Source organism: Aquila chrysaetos, chromosome 11 (genome assembly GCF_900496995.4).
Source record: "Aquila chrysaetos chrysaetos chromosome 11, bAquChr1.4, whole genome shotgun sequence".
NCBI lineage: Eukaryota > Metazoa > Chordata > Aves > Accipitriformes > Accipitridae > Aquila > Aquila chrysaetos.
The window spans coordinates 21,886,006-21,899,935 of NC_044014.1; the positions used below are offsets into that span (position 1 = coordinate 21,886,006).

Sequence of the window (13,930 nt, forward strand, 5' to 3'; positions counted from 1 at the left end):
CCATTATTGATTGATGCTGTAGTTTAACAGCTTGCTTGTCTAGTTGTATTATGTTTGTAAAAACAATCATATTCTTATTTTGAGAGAACTCATCCAGAGCTGGCAGATACCTCTATTTCTCTACGCGTTGTGTGTAGTCTACAGCTATATATTCCTGTACATTGAGAAGCTTTCAAAGGGAACGTGGGTAATATGCAGAAGGATTTCTTGTCCTCTTTCTAAGCCTTTATTTTGATTTCAACTACATAATAACATGATTTATATTTTTTAATTATTAGAAGAAAAATGTTTTTAGGTCTTGAAGCTGATTATTTTTAGGACACGAGCAGGTGGAGGAAAGGAGGAACTGAGATAATAAAGGGAGAAGTTGCAGCTGAGCTAGTAAACAGTGCAAGATATATGGGCAGAGGCATAGCTGTAAATAGCAGTAATCCAGAATTATATCTGCCTGGTCTGAGTACAAGGGTTCTTTTCACTTCTAATGTTGTACTTGCCCTGAAATGTGAAAGGTACTGCAGGGAAAGAAGTGTTAGTTTCTCTCCCTTAAGCTCCCTTGAATAGATTTGTTTGTCAAGTTAACAAATGTATGTGAAGTGCATAAGGCTTGATAACATCTCCTAAATAATGCTGTTAAGAAAGTACTGATTAAGCTACAGTAAAACAAAATGAAATGCAGATGCACGATCCTCTTTTTGAAAATGCACATCTGTCATCTCTAGAAAAGGATTATGTAAGTTACATTAGTAGGGGAGGATTCCGGACAAGCTCAAAATAAAATAAATAAAAGCTTCAGACTGGAGCCAACACAAGCTAATAGGATTGGAAATATTTGCAAATATGGAAAATGTAGTGTACAGAAAGTAGGCATAAGCTATATCCAGCTGAAATGTCAGGGTAGGTAAGGAAAGTTAAGATGCACACAGGAATTTGCTAAGGTCACTGAGTGATGTCTTCTGTTACCTTCAGAACAACAACAAAAAACCAAAACCAAAGGATTTTTTTTTTATGGGGCTTTGAGATTTTACATCAAGACCTCCAGCAGAAAAACAGATTCCAAATCTGCATTAATGGATTATTTCAAGTCTCACTAGGAGAAAGTAAGCCAGCTGATGAAGATGTTACACCATCTAGCAGCAGTCAGAGGTTTCTTCAGAGGGTTTCCATTCCTGTTTGGGTTGGTCACGTTTCATGCTGTGTAGAGGGGAAGTTTCAGAAGACCAGAGTTCATGGCAGTGATCCACAAAGCCTTGGGGCAGCACGTTCCAACGTGCAGCTAGTAGGTCCCCTGAAGTCCACAGACTGCATCCATTCCATGGCAGGATTGTCACAGCAATGCACGTTGCTGCAGTGTCTGGATTACCTGCACAGCAGCAATCTGTTGCTTTATTTTTAACCCACCCACCCTACAACAGAGTGTCAGACCATTGACCTATGTGATACAGCTCACTGTCATTAATGGGGGCTAGGGGAGTTGAAGAAAAGTGTAAGAAGGCTTGGGGCAGACTGGAATGACTCACAGGTGAAAATCTTTCCAATTCCCTTCTGTTAGTGACTATCATCTTGCTTCTACCACAGGTTCCAGGGTTTATCTTTCACACACGCATAAAGACAGATTCTTTTATAATCCAGAATACCTATTGTACTTTAAATAGGAAAAAAAACTGACATATTTTACTGCTATTTTTTTTCCCCATCCTATGAGTAATGCAAAGCATTACATACATCCTCAGGATGCTTTTCTCTTAGTAAGGCCTGTATACATCTGCAGCCAGTGCTGCTACAGCTCCAGAGCTTCTGCTGAAGTTCTCCAGTGTATGCCGTGTAGCAAGGGAATATGGTGGACTTTCTGAAGTGTAAATGACCTAATAAAATCTGCAGTTCATATTGCCTGTTTTTAGGTTCTGGTAGATACCAAACCATAGACAGGAAACCCTGATTTGTGCTTACTTGCCCCAGTCTAGCTGGGAATCGTTAGCAAAGAGCAGTTTAGCCTTTATTTTGGAATGTGTAATGGGCAGAGAAGCTGCACTGGGTGGCAGGTGAGGGATTACAAAATAGCTTTCTCCACCTGGGTTCTTCCAATGGCACTTCTCACTGTAACAGTCCGGCAATTTTACAGACTGTTAGGTTCATCTCATGGCTGACTTATGTTCTTGTTTTGTCACTTGGGAAACTGAGGTCCTGACGGGGTGGATGATGGAAGCAGGGTTTCAAGTGGTGTCCCACCTGCTTCTGCTATAGTGAGGTTACCTGTTGTCAGCTGTCCCTTCTGATGTACTTAGTGGTGATAACCCAGGGGAACCTAATTTTCTGCTTCTGTTCCTGGCAGGAGATGTACTGCTCAGGGGAATGCCCCAGCCCCCAGGCCGAAGTCATGTGCATGCTTTTCCTTCCCTTTTTCTTCTTCTCAACTACCTTCAGAGACACTTTGTCTCATTTCCTCTGAATCTGACTGTTCTTGCTGCAGCTTCATGGTTCTAGCAACATAATGACCCAGCTGATGTGGTTCCAGGTGCCTGCTGGCATTTTTAGTTACTGTTTTGCCTGCCCTGCAGAAAGCAAAAGTGCACTACCTGGGTGCGTGAAATCTTAGCTCCATTGAGCTAAGATCTCCTGTGGGCCCTGAGGCCAGGATTTTGACATTTTTTTAAATGGTATTGGTTTCTGAAGGCTCTCCGCAATGGCAGTATGGCTGGAATCCATTTTGCAGGAACCAATGTGGCTATAGATAAGGGGAACAGTAGAGCTTCAGACTGTCCTCGGTCCTGGCATTCCCATGTGCCCCAGAGAGGTTTGCAGGAAACCTCCCTGGACAAGAGCAGTAGTCTGTATTTGCGGATTATTGTCTGTTGGCAGCATCAGTAAAGAAATTTCTGAAGGGTCCAGCTGTGAGAACAGGCTTAAGTTTTATTATAGTCCGCTGAATGCCAAACTGCTAAGAGAGGTTTTCTTTAAGTATTTTACTCCAGTGAATGATACGTGAACAGCTATGGAGGCCGGAGAACAGGATTCCTCTTCCTTTGCAGGCAGATGATGTGGCTGGTGCGTGTACCCTCTCTCTCCCTATCCTGCCATCCCATGATTACTTCAGTTTTCCAGGCAAGGAGCTGGAAAGTCCTTCCTCTGTGAACAGAACAGCATCTACACCGGTGATTGTGGGACTTCCCTTGCATTTGGTTTATGAACCAAATACCGCACAAGAGAGGAGGAAGCTGAGCCCTTATCTGCCAGCTTGTCAGCAAGTGTACTCAGCTGTTGGGTGGAGTGCTGTAGTAGTGAGGAACCCTCGCTTTGTGTGAGGGATGGCCTGAACATCTAACTGGAATCCCGAAGAGAGGGGAGTACCTAGGAGCGGTCCCCTTGCCTTAGCATTTCTTCACTGGGGGTCTTTTTGGCAGGCGCCTTGTTTGATGTGCTTGAAGCTTGGATCCCTCTTCACAGGTGCCCAACTCCTCACCCCTGGATCAGGGAGCACGTGGTGTTACTTTAGCTGTGCAAAACATCCTGTGGAGCTCGTTGTAACTTGCTTTGTGTTGAGTGGCATTGCTTTTCTGGCATCCTTGTCTGTTTGTACTTGGTACTGCAGATGGTCCGTTGATTCATGTAACTTTATCCTTTAATTAGCGCTGTAGAGTTAATGTGCTTCAGGTTGATACGGACAGGCTTTCAGTGTGTGAGTTGTTACGGACCTTCCAGATTGGGGATGCTACAGTGTGACATCTGGGTTAAGTTTAGAGCTTTTTCTAAGCCTCCCTTGAACAAAGGCAGGCTTTATTAGAGCGTCTGCCAGGCTTCTTTACCAGAGGAGGGCTGTTCCACGTCATCTTTGAATATCTAATTGGATTATATCTGCTGCTTGAGCTCTTTCAAAGAATTCTAACACAAGCTATCCTCGAAGTACCTGCAGAAAAACTGGATTGACTTGTTTCTCATCATCAGAGGCATTTAACTGTGTTTTCTAATAATTTTCCTTGTTCTCTTTATGGTAATAACATGTCCTTGCCTGCAAGCGCAGAACCCTTTTTGAGGGGGACACAGAGCAGGGTCCATGTCCTTCCCCTTGGCTCAGCTATCTCTGGCAGTAGCACAGAACATATGACCTGGCGTATTTTCATTGAAGCTTAACGTTCTCTGGATTTCATTGCCTTATGTTTTCTTGGGAAAATACCTTCCCTTCCTGCTTTGTTTATTGCAGTTTGATATTCCTGTCTCAGCCCACATTTATCTCTCCTCTGGCTTGGCTCCTTTAGAGGATGCGGCTAAACAGGTGTGTGGAGGACCTGGAGAGGTTCTGTGTTTTCTCTTTATGCTGAGATTCAATAGTGCTGGTAAGTCCCATGTTTCCCTCTGTCCTCCAGTAAGGAATTGGCCTTGTTGTTGCTTGTTTATGCATATGGATGTGGTTTATTTTTAAAATCAGTAATGCCTAGAAGTTATGGAGGCGTTGCCTTCAAAGTTTTCAGGCATGCTTCATGATGCACCATCTTGGTATCTATGGAAGTAATATAAAAGCTGACCGCATGTCAGTAAGGCTTCTGAATTTGGCTGAGCAGTCTAATGGGCAGATAGCATCATCCAGCAAATGAAGTGTGTGATTGGGAAGCAGCAGGCATTGCTTGCATTTTTATTTTTGCTCATGACTTGCTTTATGACCTTTGATAACTCTTTCCCCCTCAGTGCAAACAGGATACTGAACTATGCCTGTATGAAGTGCCTTGGGATATGTAATTAATTTTTTTTTTTGCCTTTTAATCAAAAGTAGTCAAAGGATTTGATCCTGTTTTCATTTTACACAAATGCAGTATTCCTGTGGAGTCTAATGGAAATAGAACCAGACCAACATCTTTTGCAGAATCAAAAACCTAGGAAGCTTGGCCTATCTTTAAAACTTCAAATTAATTAAATATTCAATAAAAAACGTGTGCCATATAAGTTAAGGGTATGCACCAAGTGCTAGGCTATACTGCTTCCAAATTGTTAACATAATATATAGGGCATCTATCTGTTCTCTGTTTTCTGCTTTCACAGATTCAAAAACAAAAAAAGAAAAAGTTGATATGTTATGGAAACAGAACAGTGCATCATCCAGTTGCCCTATTTAGTGTAGTCCCCGCTGTGTTAATTCCCCTCTAATCCTTTCTTTAAACACAATTGATTGTATCTCATTTGTGGCAGGTTACATTCCAAATAAACACTCCATGATCCTACATGTTTCAAAAAGCTTTTTATTTAATGTAACTTTGCTAATCTAATAAAAGGTATGGCTAATTATGCCTGCCTTTCAGATTAGTGTTGCCAATTTTGGCTAATTTATGTCTATCACTGTCTTTCCTATGTGTAATGCTTCCCTGTTGTATTAGTAAAAGAAGGATAAAGTGTGTGTAGTCCAGTGGATTCCTGATTCCTAGCAAGGGGTTTTGATTTATTCACGGATATTATTTGCTAATAGCCTTAAGAAGGGAATAGCTCACATGATGCATCTTCCTATTGCCAGCTGGTACATGTTTATATGAATGACAGGAGCCAAATGCAGGCCACTGACTGTTTTTAACCAAAGCTACAGCATTCAGCCTGATTCAGGATGATGCCTGAGGCAGTTTGATCCAGTGTGGTGGGTCTGGCGGTCTGGGAAACTCCTTGCATGAGCTTTGCTCTCTGCACCTCCAGGTCGCATGCACCTGCTGCTCAGCTTGGAGAGCTGCTCTTCCTCCTCTATCCATGTAGACTCACATGTGACCCCTGCCCTCTGGCTCTGCTCTCGAACCACTTTCAGAACTGGTTGATAATTTATTTATTCATTCATTTGCATGAATTGTGCTCTGACCTGTCTAGTTCTAGTTCTTTAAAACTCCTGTGTCGTTTCTCACCCGGCCAGTGCACAAAACTCTCTCCTGTTCAGAATCTGGAGGGGAAAATAAGAGGTGCATCTTGGTCCAATTGAAGGCTTAGCTTTAGTTTAGAAATAATTGCATTTTAAGCTACTTCAACATCATCTAATATTTTTATTTTTTAGGTGCAAGGCCTGACAATGGCACCGAATGAGCACTGCCTTCAAGCCTCCTTCCTGTAAATGATAGGACCAAACAAGGCGGTGTGATGAACATGCCACTGCATCAAATCTCTGTCATTCCAGCTCAGGATGGTACCTCTTCCAGAGTCTCCAGGAGCAAGACCAAAGAAAAAGAGGAACAGGTATTGTCAGATATGCTTGATTTTTCACAGGAAGTTATATAAGTATAAAATGATAGGGGTTATCAAATCAGACCTGATTGTGTTTCAAAGCCCCAACTCCTTGCATGACTGCTGCTTTCAGTGAAGATGAATGTTACTGAATTATCTCTTTATTCTCATATTTGCTATTTTAAAGCAGCTACCTGCAAAATTCTAGAAATTCTTGTTGAGTAACTTTTGCAAAATGCAAGCTACGACTTTTCTATTTTGCATAAGAATTCAAGGCAGGTAGGGATTTCGTATGATGGGTCTAGTACCATTGTCATGGAAGCTGTTACAGGTGTATTTTACCTTTCTAAAAGAAAAATAGTATGGGGTATGAACCCCTATATGCAGCCATGCATCCTGTTTTCCTTTGCTCTTGGCAGCATCTAGTAGCCATGTTGTGGTTCGTATTGACTGGAATATCACAAGGAAGAAAATACACACCCACGTGTATACTTACTGTGCTGTTTTCTGGAGATACTATTTGTATTCTTAACTTGGGAGCATGTGTGTGAATGGAATAATTTTGAGGTCTTGTTGTGGTACTAATGAGAACTGAAATGCAAAAATATCTGAAGTATCTAATGATTATAAGTCTATTAGAATCTAATTAATAGGCTACTTACCAATTTTTAATAACATACTATGTCTAGTCTTCATGTGTCAACCTTATTTACCCCTGGACTATGTGTCTGATCCAGCCCAAAGACCTTAGTGTGCATCATGCTTTAGTGTATGCCGTACTGCATTGAATTTTACATTATCTGTCGGTTCCACAGAAACCTCTTTGTGGTATTTTAGCTTTACTCTAACATAAAAGCAGGTCAAGAGAACATTTACATTATGGTACAACTGCAGGGCTTGTTTTGTGGACTGCTCAGCAGTGATTAATTCTGAGGAGATCTAGGGTGATACTGATTACAGTTAGGGCGTAGCTTAAGTGTGAGGGACTGAAAAGGCACTGTCATGTTACAGAAAGGGATTCACTAAGAGTAACTCTGGGTAGGATAAAAGAAATTGCTTCTGATGTGTTAGGATCATCTGCCCTGACTAACCTTCTCACCTGTCAGCTGTCCAAATTGCACCTCCCAAAGTCACCAGTGAGTCAGTAAAAATAAATTGTCCCATTGTTGTTTTTTTTGAGTTTTCTCCTTAGTAACATCTTAAAATGGATTCTAGCCCTTTGGATTCTTAAACTAGTAATTAATTAGGCTGGCATGCTGCTGCTTTTGGTTGCCAGGACTAGGCAAGAAGTTATCTTCACAGATGAGGTGCTCTAAATCCATAAAGCACCTTGTCTCAGGAGTCTGCTGGAATCTCTCACTTCCCACCTGTCACACGTAGTCACTGTCTGGGCAGCTCTCTAGGTTAAGAGGGCTCTGCTGTTTCTTCCCTTCGGTCCCCCTCCCATATAGAAACTAACTGTGCTGAGAGAGAGTGAAACAGCCCCTCTGCCAAATGCAGGGCAGTGCTGTGAATTCACTACCCTCCCCTGGGATGATGGGGATTAGAAGGCTGATCAGATCAGAACTACTTGTGGTAACTGACCATGCAACGAGCCCAGAAGTGGGAGTCCCAAGTCTCCTTCTCAACCGGTTGTTCTTCATTTCTGACACGGCAACTTCAGTGTTAACAAATTTCCCCTGTGTTTGCTTCATGGTAACTAGTTGAAACGTTGATTATTGTCTCCCAGCAGCCAGGCTGCTGTTGTACTTTCATACTTTGGGACATTTGAAACAGAACAGAATATTTGTTTAAATATGTGCAATATTGCAGAGGAAATAATGGGGACTGGGACTATGCAAGCAAAAGATTAGGCAAACCTGGAAACGCTTCGTGTTTTCCAAGTCTTGTCCTTCCTGTCTCCGTCAGCATGTTCATTCATCCCCCAAGTGTCCTGTATTCTGCCAAAACCACAACTGGAACAGCAGGAGCGCTGGGTGAACTGCCTGCTGTCCTTGATGCACAACTGTAGTGACACTGCGGCTATTCCTGTGCACGTGAGCCACAGCCTGGCCCTTGTACGCTCTTGCCTGCTCCTGCAAACTGCATTGCTTCTGGTGTTAACCTTTAAAGCTGGATCTAATGAATGAGCTGGAGGGCAGTCAAGTTGTTAATGTGCTGACTTTGACCAATCCAGTTAAATTTTCATATTGCATCAGTTAGGACATTCAAGGCTAATTGCTAGTCAGAGTCCCTGTCAACTCTTGGGTGCAATCAGGACCCGCTGGCCATGACTGTGAGTTTTGCTTATATTTAAAGTATATAGTAAAGGGGAGATAGGGTGCAGGAGAAAGAAATTGCAGATTATCACTGCCATATTTTTAATCACTTCAAACTGCCTGTTTTCTGTTTGAGATGGAAACCACTGCAAGATAAAGAGCAGCATGTGGAGTGAGTATGATCCTGTGCTGAGCAAATCTGCTGAGCAGTTGTAGATGATTTTTGTGCCCTAGGTAACATCTGTCGTACAAGAGAAGGACAGTAGGTAAAACTGAGAAAGAAGGCATTTACAATTCTGTTTTGTATCTTCAGTACAAAGTAAGTGTAACTTCAGTATTTTCATACTTCAGTTGCATAACTTTCCATTATGCAACACAGCTCGCAGTTATTTCTTCATGTTGTGGATGGCCTAGACGCAGTTCTGATGGATTTCTGCAAAAACCTATAATAGTTTTTCAGGAGCAAGTGCAACATTTCACAGTTTGATTCAAGTGCCATGATTTTCTTACCTTACCTTTACTATGTAATAGAAACACCCCTTACCTTTTCTGCATAGGAAGAACAGCAAGTACCTCAAACAACCACGTACACTGTGGTCTTAAAATGTATTGAGTTGTACAAAGCCACTTGCCAATCTGAACAAAATCAAACAAACCCTAAACCACAATCAAAACCAATATTACTACTTCAAAGATAAATACATAGGTTTGCTTTGTAATACCAGGCTATGTTCTTAGACCAAGTGTGTTGCCAGGTGTGTGCTTTGTAGATTGAGCAGATTCAATGTACATATCTCCCCTGTTTATTACCAAGCTCTGGCTAAAGCCAAGGTGAATAAAGGTAGAATGTCGAGTAGCAGATGAAATTTTGTCTTGCTTTTGTTCGTGCTGTTTCAAACTAGGCCTTTGGCTTGTCTGTACCTGCATCCTGCATTGTAAGAAGTCCTTCAGAGGAAAGGCTCAAGAAGCACAGCAGCAGAAAATGAAGTACCAATGTGCCTAGAAAGAGAACTTTTCCAGTCTGTGAAAAGTCAGTGTTTGTCCTATTCCCCAGAAGGAAGATGCTTTCTATCCTGTTCTGTTATCTTTTGCGATTGTGGATGTGTTTAATTATCCACATTTGTAGTAGAGGTGCAGAGGAAAAATTCTTAAGCTGAACAGTTCAGATCTCTTACTATTTCTTCTCTTTCATGCTTCTGGTCAAGATGTAGCTCTTGTATTTCAGGCTAAGGCTTGACTGGTTTTAGTAATAGTTTTCCTTGCTACAAGAGCAGGTTTTCTGGGCTAATGATTTGTTACTAACAGTGGAGAACAGCAAGAAATTCTTACCACCTTTATCATTACAACCCAGTTTTTCACATTGGGTGTTCTATAGTCCCTAGGCATGCCTCATAGCAGACTAACATGTAGATTCAATACCTGTGGAAGTCTTGGGCAAAAATCTACTGACTTTGAAGAGGTGGTAAAAGGCAAAGCTCCTGTCTACCATTTCTGTTTTAAGTCCTCAGTGATATGTATAAATATCAGATCCTGGTAGATTCTGATTTAGGTTAGTGTAATTTTCAAGATTTAAAATAGTTGAAAACTGTGGTTAACAGCAGTCTTTCATGAAACTTTGTCCATTTCCCTAGTAAAAATGGAGAAGGTCATAAAGGGATTATTACTCTTGCATTTAACTCAGATGAACTGTTAGCTTTAAAGGCTATTAATAACCATCATTAGCTTCTTACTTATCCTTCACTAGGAATAGCTTCATACTTACCTGATTTAAGGGAGAGTCACTCTTATTGTTTGTGAGATGCTACACACACACACACAAACACACCCCCTGCTTCTGTTTGGTGGGTAACACGCTGGCAATGATGTTTCCCAATGTATCCAAAAGCTACCAGCTCTCAGGATTTGGACTGGAAATGAGGAACCCATGCTGGCATGTGATTGAGGTGTTGCTCTGGTTTTGTTCTGCTACAGCATTGCCTATTTGAGGGCTTTGTGCCTCGCTTGTTGAAGCGGACTGATGTGTACCACAAGTTCTTAGTAAATGTTACTGCAGTGAGTGAAGCTCCCTGAGCAATAGCTTTTACACTGCTCTTCTAAAAATGTGTAACTTCCTAACCGTGCTCTACTGTGCTATGATCTCTGCAGATCTCATAAGCAGATCAGGGATGGGCGGGATCAGTGTTTGAATGAGAGATCGTGAGGTGTTGGTGCAAGTCATTCTGGCTGCGCAGTGCTCGCTCTTCTCAATGGCCTGCACCTGGGAAGCAATACTGAGATGTCATCAAAGATCATGTAGCATTTGTCACACAAGCAAATGAATGTTCTAGTCAAATATAAACTTGCTAATTCCACTTGATCGACTGAAGCTCCCTTCTGTCCTCTGCTCTAGAGGAACTATCTTCTTGTCTTCCAAGTGCTGTGTAGTATTATTGGCTGCTATGGGCTCAGCAGAGATGCTATGATCATCTCAGACATCTCCAAGTGCTTCTCAAAGCTGTCATCTTGGAGATACTATGACCACCTAATTTGTCTGGATGAAATTATGGTGAGAGAAGTACGTTGTGCTGCATCTTGCTAAATTTCTTCTGCCTTCTTAATGATCTCTTGCATCCTCTAACAGGAAAGGCACTATGGCCTATTGATTCAAACAAGCCATGTCTTACTGGAAAAGCAGGACTTCCTTGAAGAAGAAGAAAAAAAGCAATAGATGCATTTGCAAGAATTTTTAGTCGTAGATCAGTAGCACAGATACAGAAGCACTCTCTGACCTTTTCCATTCACTTTTCGGACTTTGAGCTGTGAATGTGGGCTCTGACTGTCTGAACTTGATCCAAATACTCAGGCTTTTTTAAGGCTCTGTGTGTGTGTTTGATTTTGCTTCCCCGTTGAACCAAATCACTCATTAAGCAGCCAGGCTGCAAATCCTTTGAGAATTCCACCCCTTATTATTTTTATACTGAGATTTGTGTGTTTATGTGTAGCTATGTTGTATATTAACACTGGGCCTGGTATTTTTCCTTTATTAAATTTGCTTTGTATAGAAACTGGTTAACTATGGAAGAATTTTTGTCTGAGTATCCTGTAACTCTTCCATGGGAAGCAGAATGTCTCCTGCTGTACTGCTTATAGCCTTAGCCTCAGAGTGGGAATGGCAAAGTCCTTTCCTGACAATTCAAATCTGGGCTTTTACTCAGCATGTTTTTCAATGGATCATAAAGCATTTCTCAGAAAAAGTTGATGTCATGCTTCCGACTTTCTAAAAAGTAGCAATTAGACAATTTTTTGACAGAGCAGACAACCTGTGACAGAAGCACTCCTGAAGAGCTGCAGTGAAAATGCTTTCATTTCTGCAGTGTGGGAGCAGGTAGGAATATTTCCCAGACCTCATCATTTGAGAATACACCAGATGACTGAGACCATTGTAACATCCTTCCGAATTGTATCCCTGCAGCGATGCTGTCATGCTGAGAGTGTGGTATTTCTATGGCTGATTTCTATGCTAAAACAGACATTTTAGTACATGTCTGTGTAGAAGCAGGTGCCTGAACGTACTCCCACTCCGATTACCTTTAGCAGGTAAACAGTCTAGTGAGGAGCACTAAGTAAATAGGAAAATTGCTTGAGAAACTGCTTCACGCCAAATGCATCTCTTTTCTCCACGGGTGCATTTGTACACGCTTGAACACCACCCTGCTTGTGATCTCTCCATTTGGTTATTAGGAGAGTTGTTCTTGTGCTTGTCAAGACAAGTTAACTGTTACTTGCATCAAACCCTTCCTGGGCATAGCACTTTGCAGCTGCTGTCAGGTACCCCTGCGAACGTGCTCTCACAGGGCATTGCCTATTTCTTTACTCCTGTAAACATCTTGGCATCTGGCAGTGGTGTGAGTGCCTGAGGTGTTCCTTCTGCCCTTGCCTGCCTGCCTTCTCCCCATGGGCAGTGTGGTGCCAATACAGGCAGTTGCCACCGTTCCTGCCCCTTGCCGACTTCAGGGCTTTCTTCTCTCCCACGTGTTCCTGGCAAGAGCACCACTAACCTCCCCTTCTGTGTGGTACTGGGGAAACTGGCAAGAAGCACACAGAGTGCAGCCAGCCCTGGATTAAACCAGTGGTCTGGAATTTGGGATTTGTTTGTCTCTTACTGCCCTGCTAGACAGTGTTGGGGAAGTCCCTTGGGTGCCTGTGCTATCCTTCCACCCATCTGTGAAAGAGGGCTAGCACTGTTGACTAGCCTTGTAAAGGGCTTCAGGTATATGGATAAAAGCTGAGCACTAGAAGCGTTTGTCACTAGATCCTTTGAGATGACTGCTTTGCCGAGTCCCACTCTGCAGGCGGTTCTGCTGAGCCGGCCCAAAGCTCTGCTGCAGGACGGGGTGGGCACAGGGTGTGTGGAGAGCAGAGGGGTCTTCCTCCTGCAGGTAGGCATCGCTTGATCTCGGTCGTGGTGAACGTGCAAAATGCTGTGACCTTCCCAAATCCGTTCTGCTCTTTTTGTGCTTGAGTGCAGGGTGGGAAGCTGGTCCTCTTGAGCCCTTCTTGGAAGCTAGAGCACGCTGCTTCCCAGCAAACCCCAGTTGAAGGGGGAAGAGAGAAGGCAGGAAGAGGGAGGGAGGGAACAGGATGGGAGGGAGCTGCTCCTGCTGGAGCAGTCCTAACAAAAAAAAGTTGGATCATGCTGTTTGATTCTGCATTGTGTTTGTCTTGGAGTGTGTACAGCATGTGTGTGAGGAAAGGAGCAGATGGCTTCTGAGTGGAGATGAATTACAAAAGGCAAACTGTGGGAAGTGGTTTCTAAAAGGGATTTGAAGGAAGAGAGGAGAAAACCCTTTATTTTAAAAAATCAGTAAACATTACAAAAACTAACATCAGTTGATACAGCAGCAGAATTTTATTTTATGTAGTGATTCTTCAGAGAAGAAACTTTGGTTTTGCCATTTGCTTGTAATCAGATTCATTTATATACAATCTCTGTTTTGATTTTGTCAGCTTATTGCATGTGAACTCCTTGCTTTGGTGTCTCAAGACCAGAAACTTAGAGTTAATTATTATGATCTGTAGCTGTTGCTTTAACCTGAATTTTTAAACCACCTCTCTGGTATTAACACAATCTCTGTCTGGCTTTCACTAGCAGCTCACTTGAACAAGCTGAGAGTCATTCTTTGAAAATTACGATTTTCTAAAAGAAGTGCTGGTGCTGTTTAATTATGTGATAGCCAGGTATGTTTTGGTGGTGGTGTTTTGCAAGTCTGTTGATGTTTCTCGTGTATGTTAATGTGCAACAGTTTTCCATAAAGGGAGCCCTGGATCTGACCTCGTCATTGCCGAGTTTATATTTTTTCTTCCCTGGCAAAAGCATGCTTGCTTGTTTGCTTGCTAGTGAGAAGTGTGTGTCAGCCATGATCCCACAGTGAGCTGTATGTGCGTATAAGTATCTGTGTTGGTGCAGAGTGACACTGAAATCATTGCAGCTCCACAAAGACATGAGTCAAGGC

At 42.4% G+C, this 13,930-nt stretch overlaps 1 protein-coding gene across 9 annotated transcripts in view; it reads left to right on the forward strand.

The window, feature by feature from the left end:
• Positions 1-13,930, forward strand: part of MARCHF8 (membrane associated ring-CH-type finger 8) — a 98,531-nt gene that overhangs the window by 15,808 nt on the left and 68,793 nt on the right. For all 9 annotated transcript variants that reach the window (XM_041127172.1, XM_041127173.1, XM_041127176.1 and 6 more), the window contains exon 2: positions 6,014-6,192. In XM_041127172.1, the coding sequence (XP_040983106.1) occupies positions 6,097-6,192 (96 nt within the window). In that variant the 5' untranslated portion in view covers positions 6,014-6,096. The remainder of the gene's footprint in view (positions 1-6,013; positions 6,193-13,930) is intronic.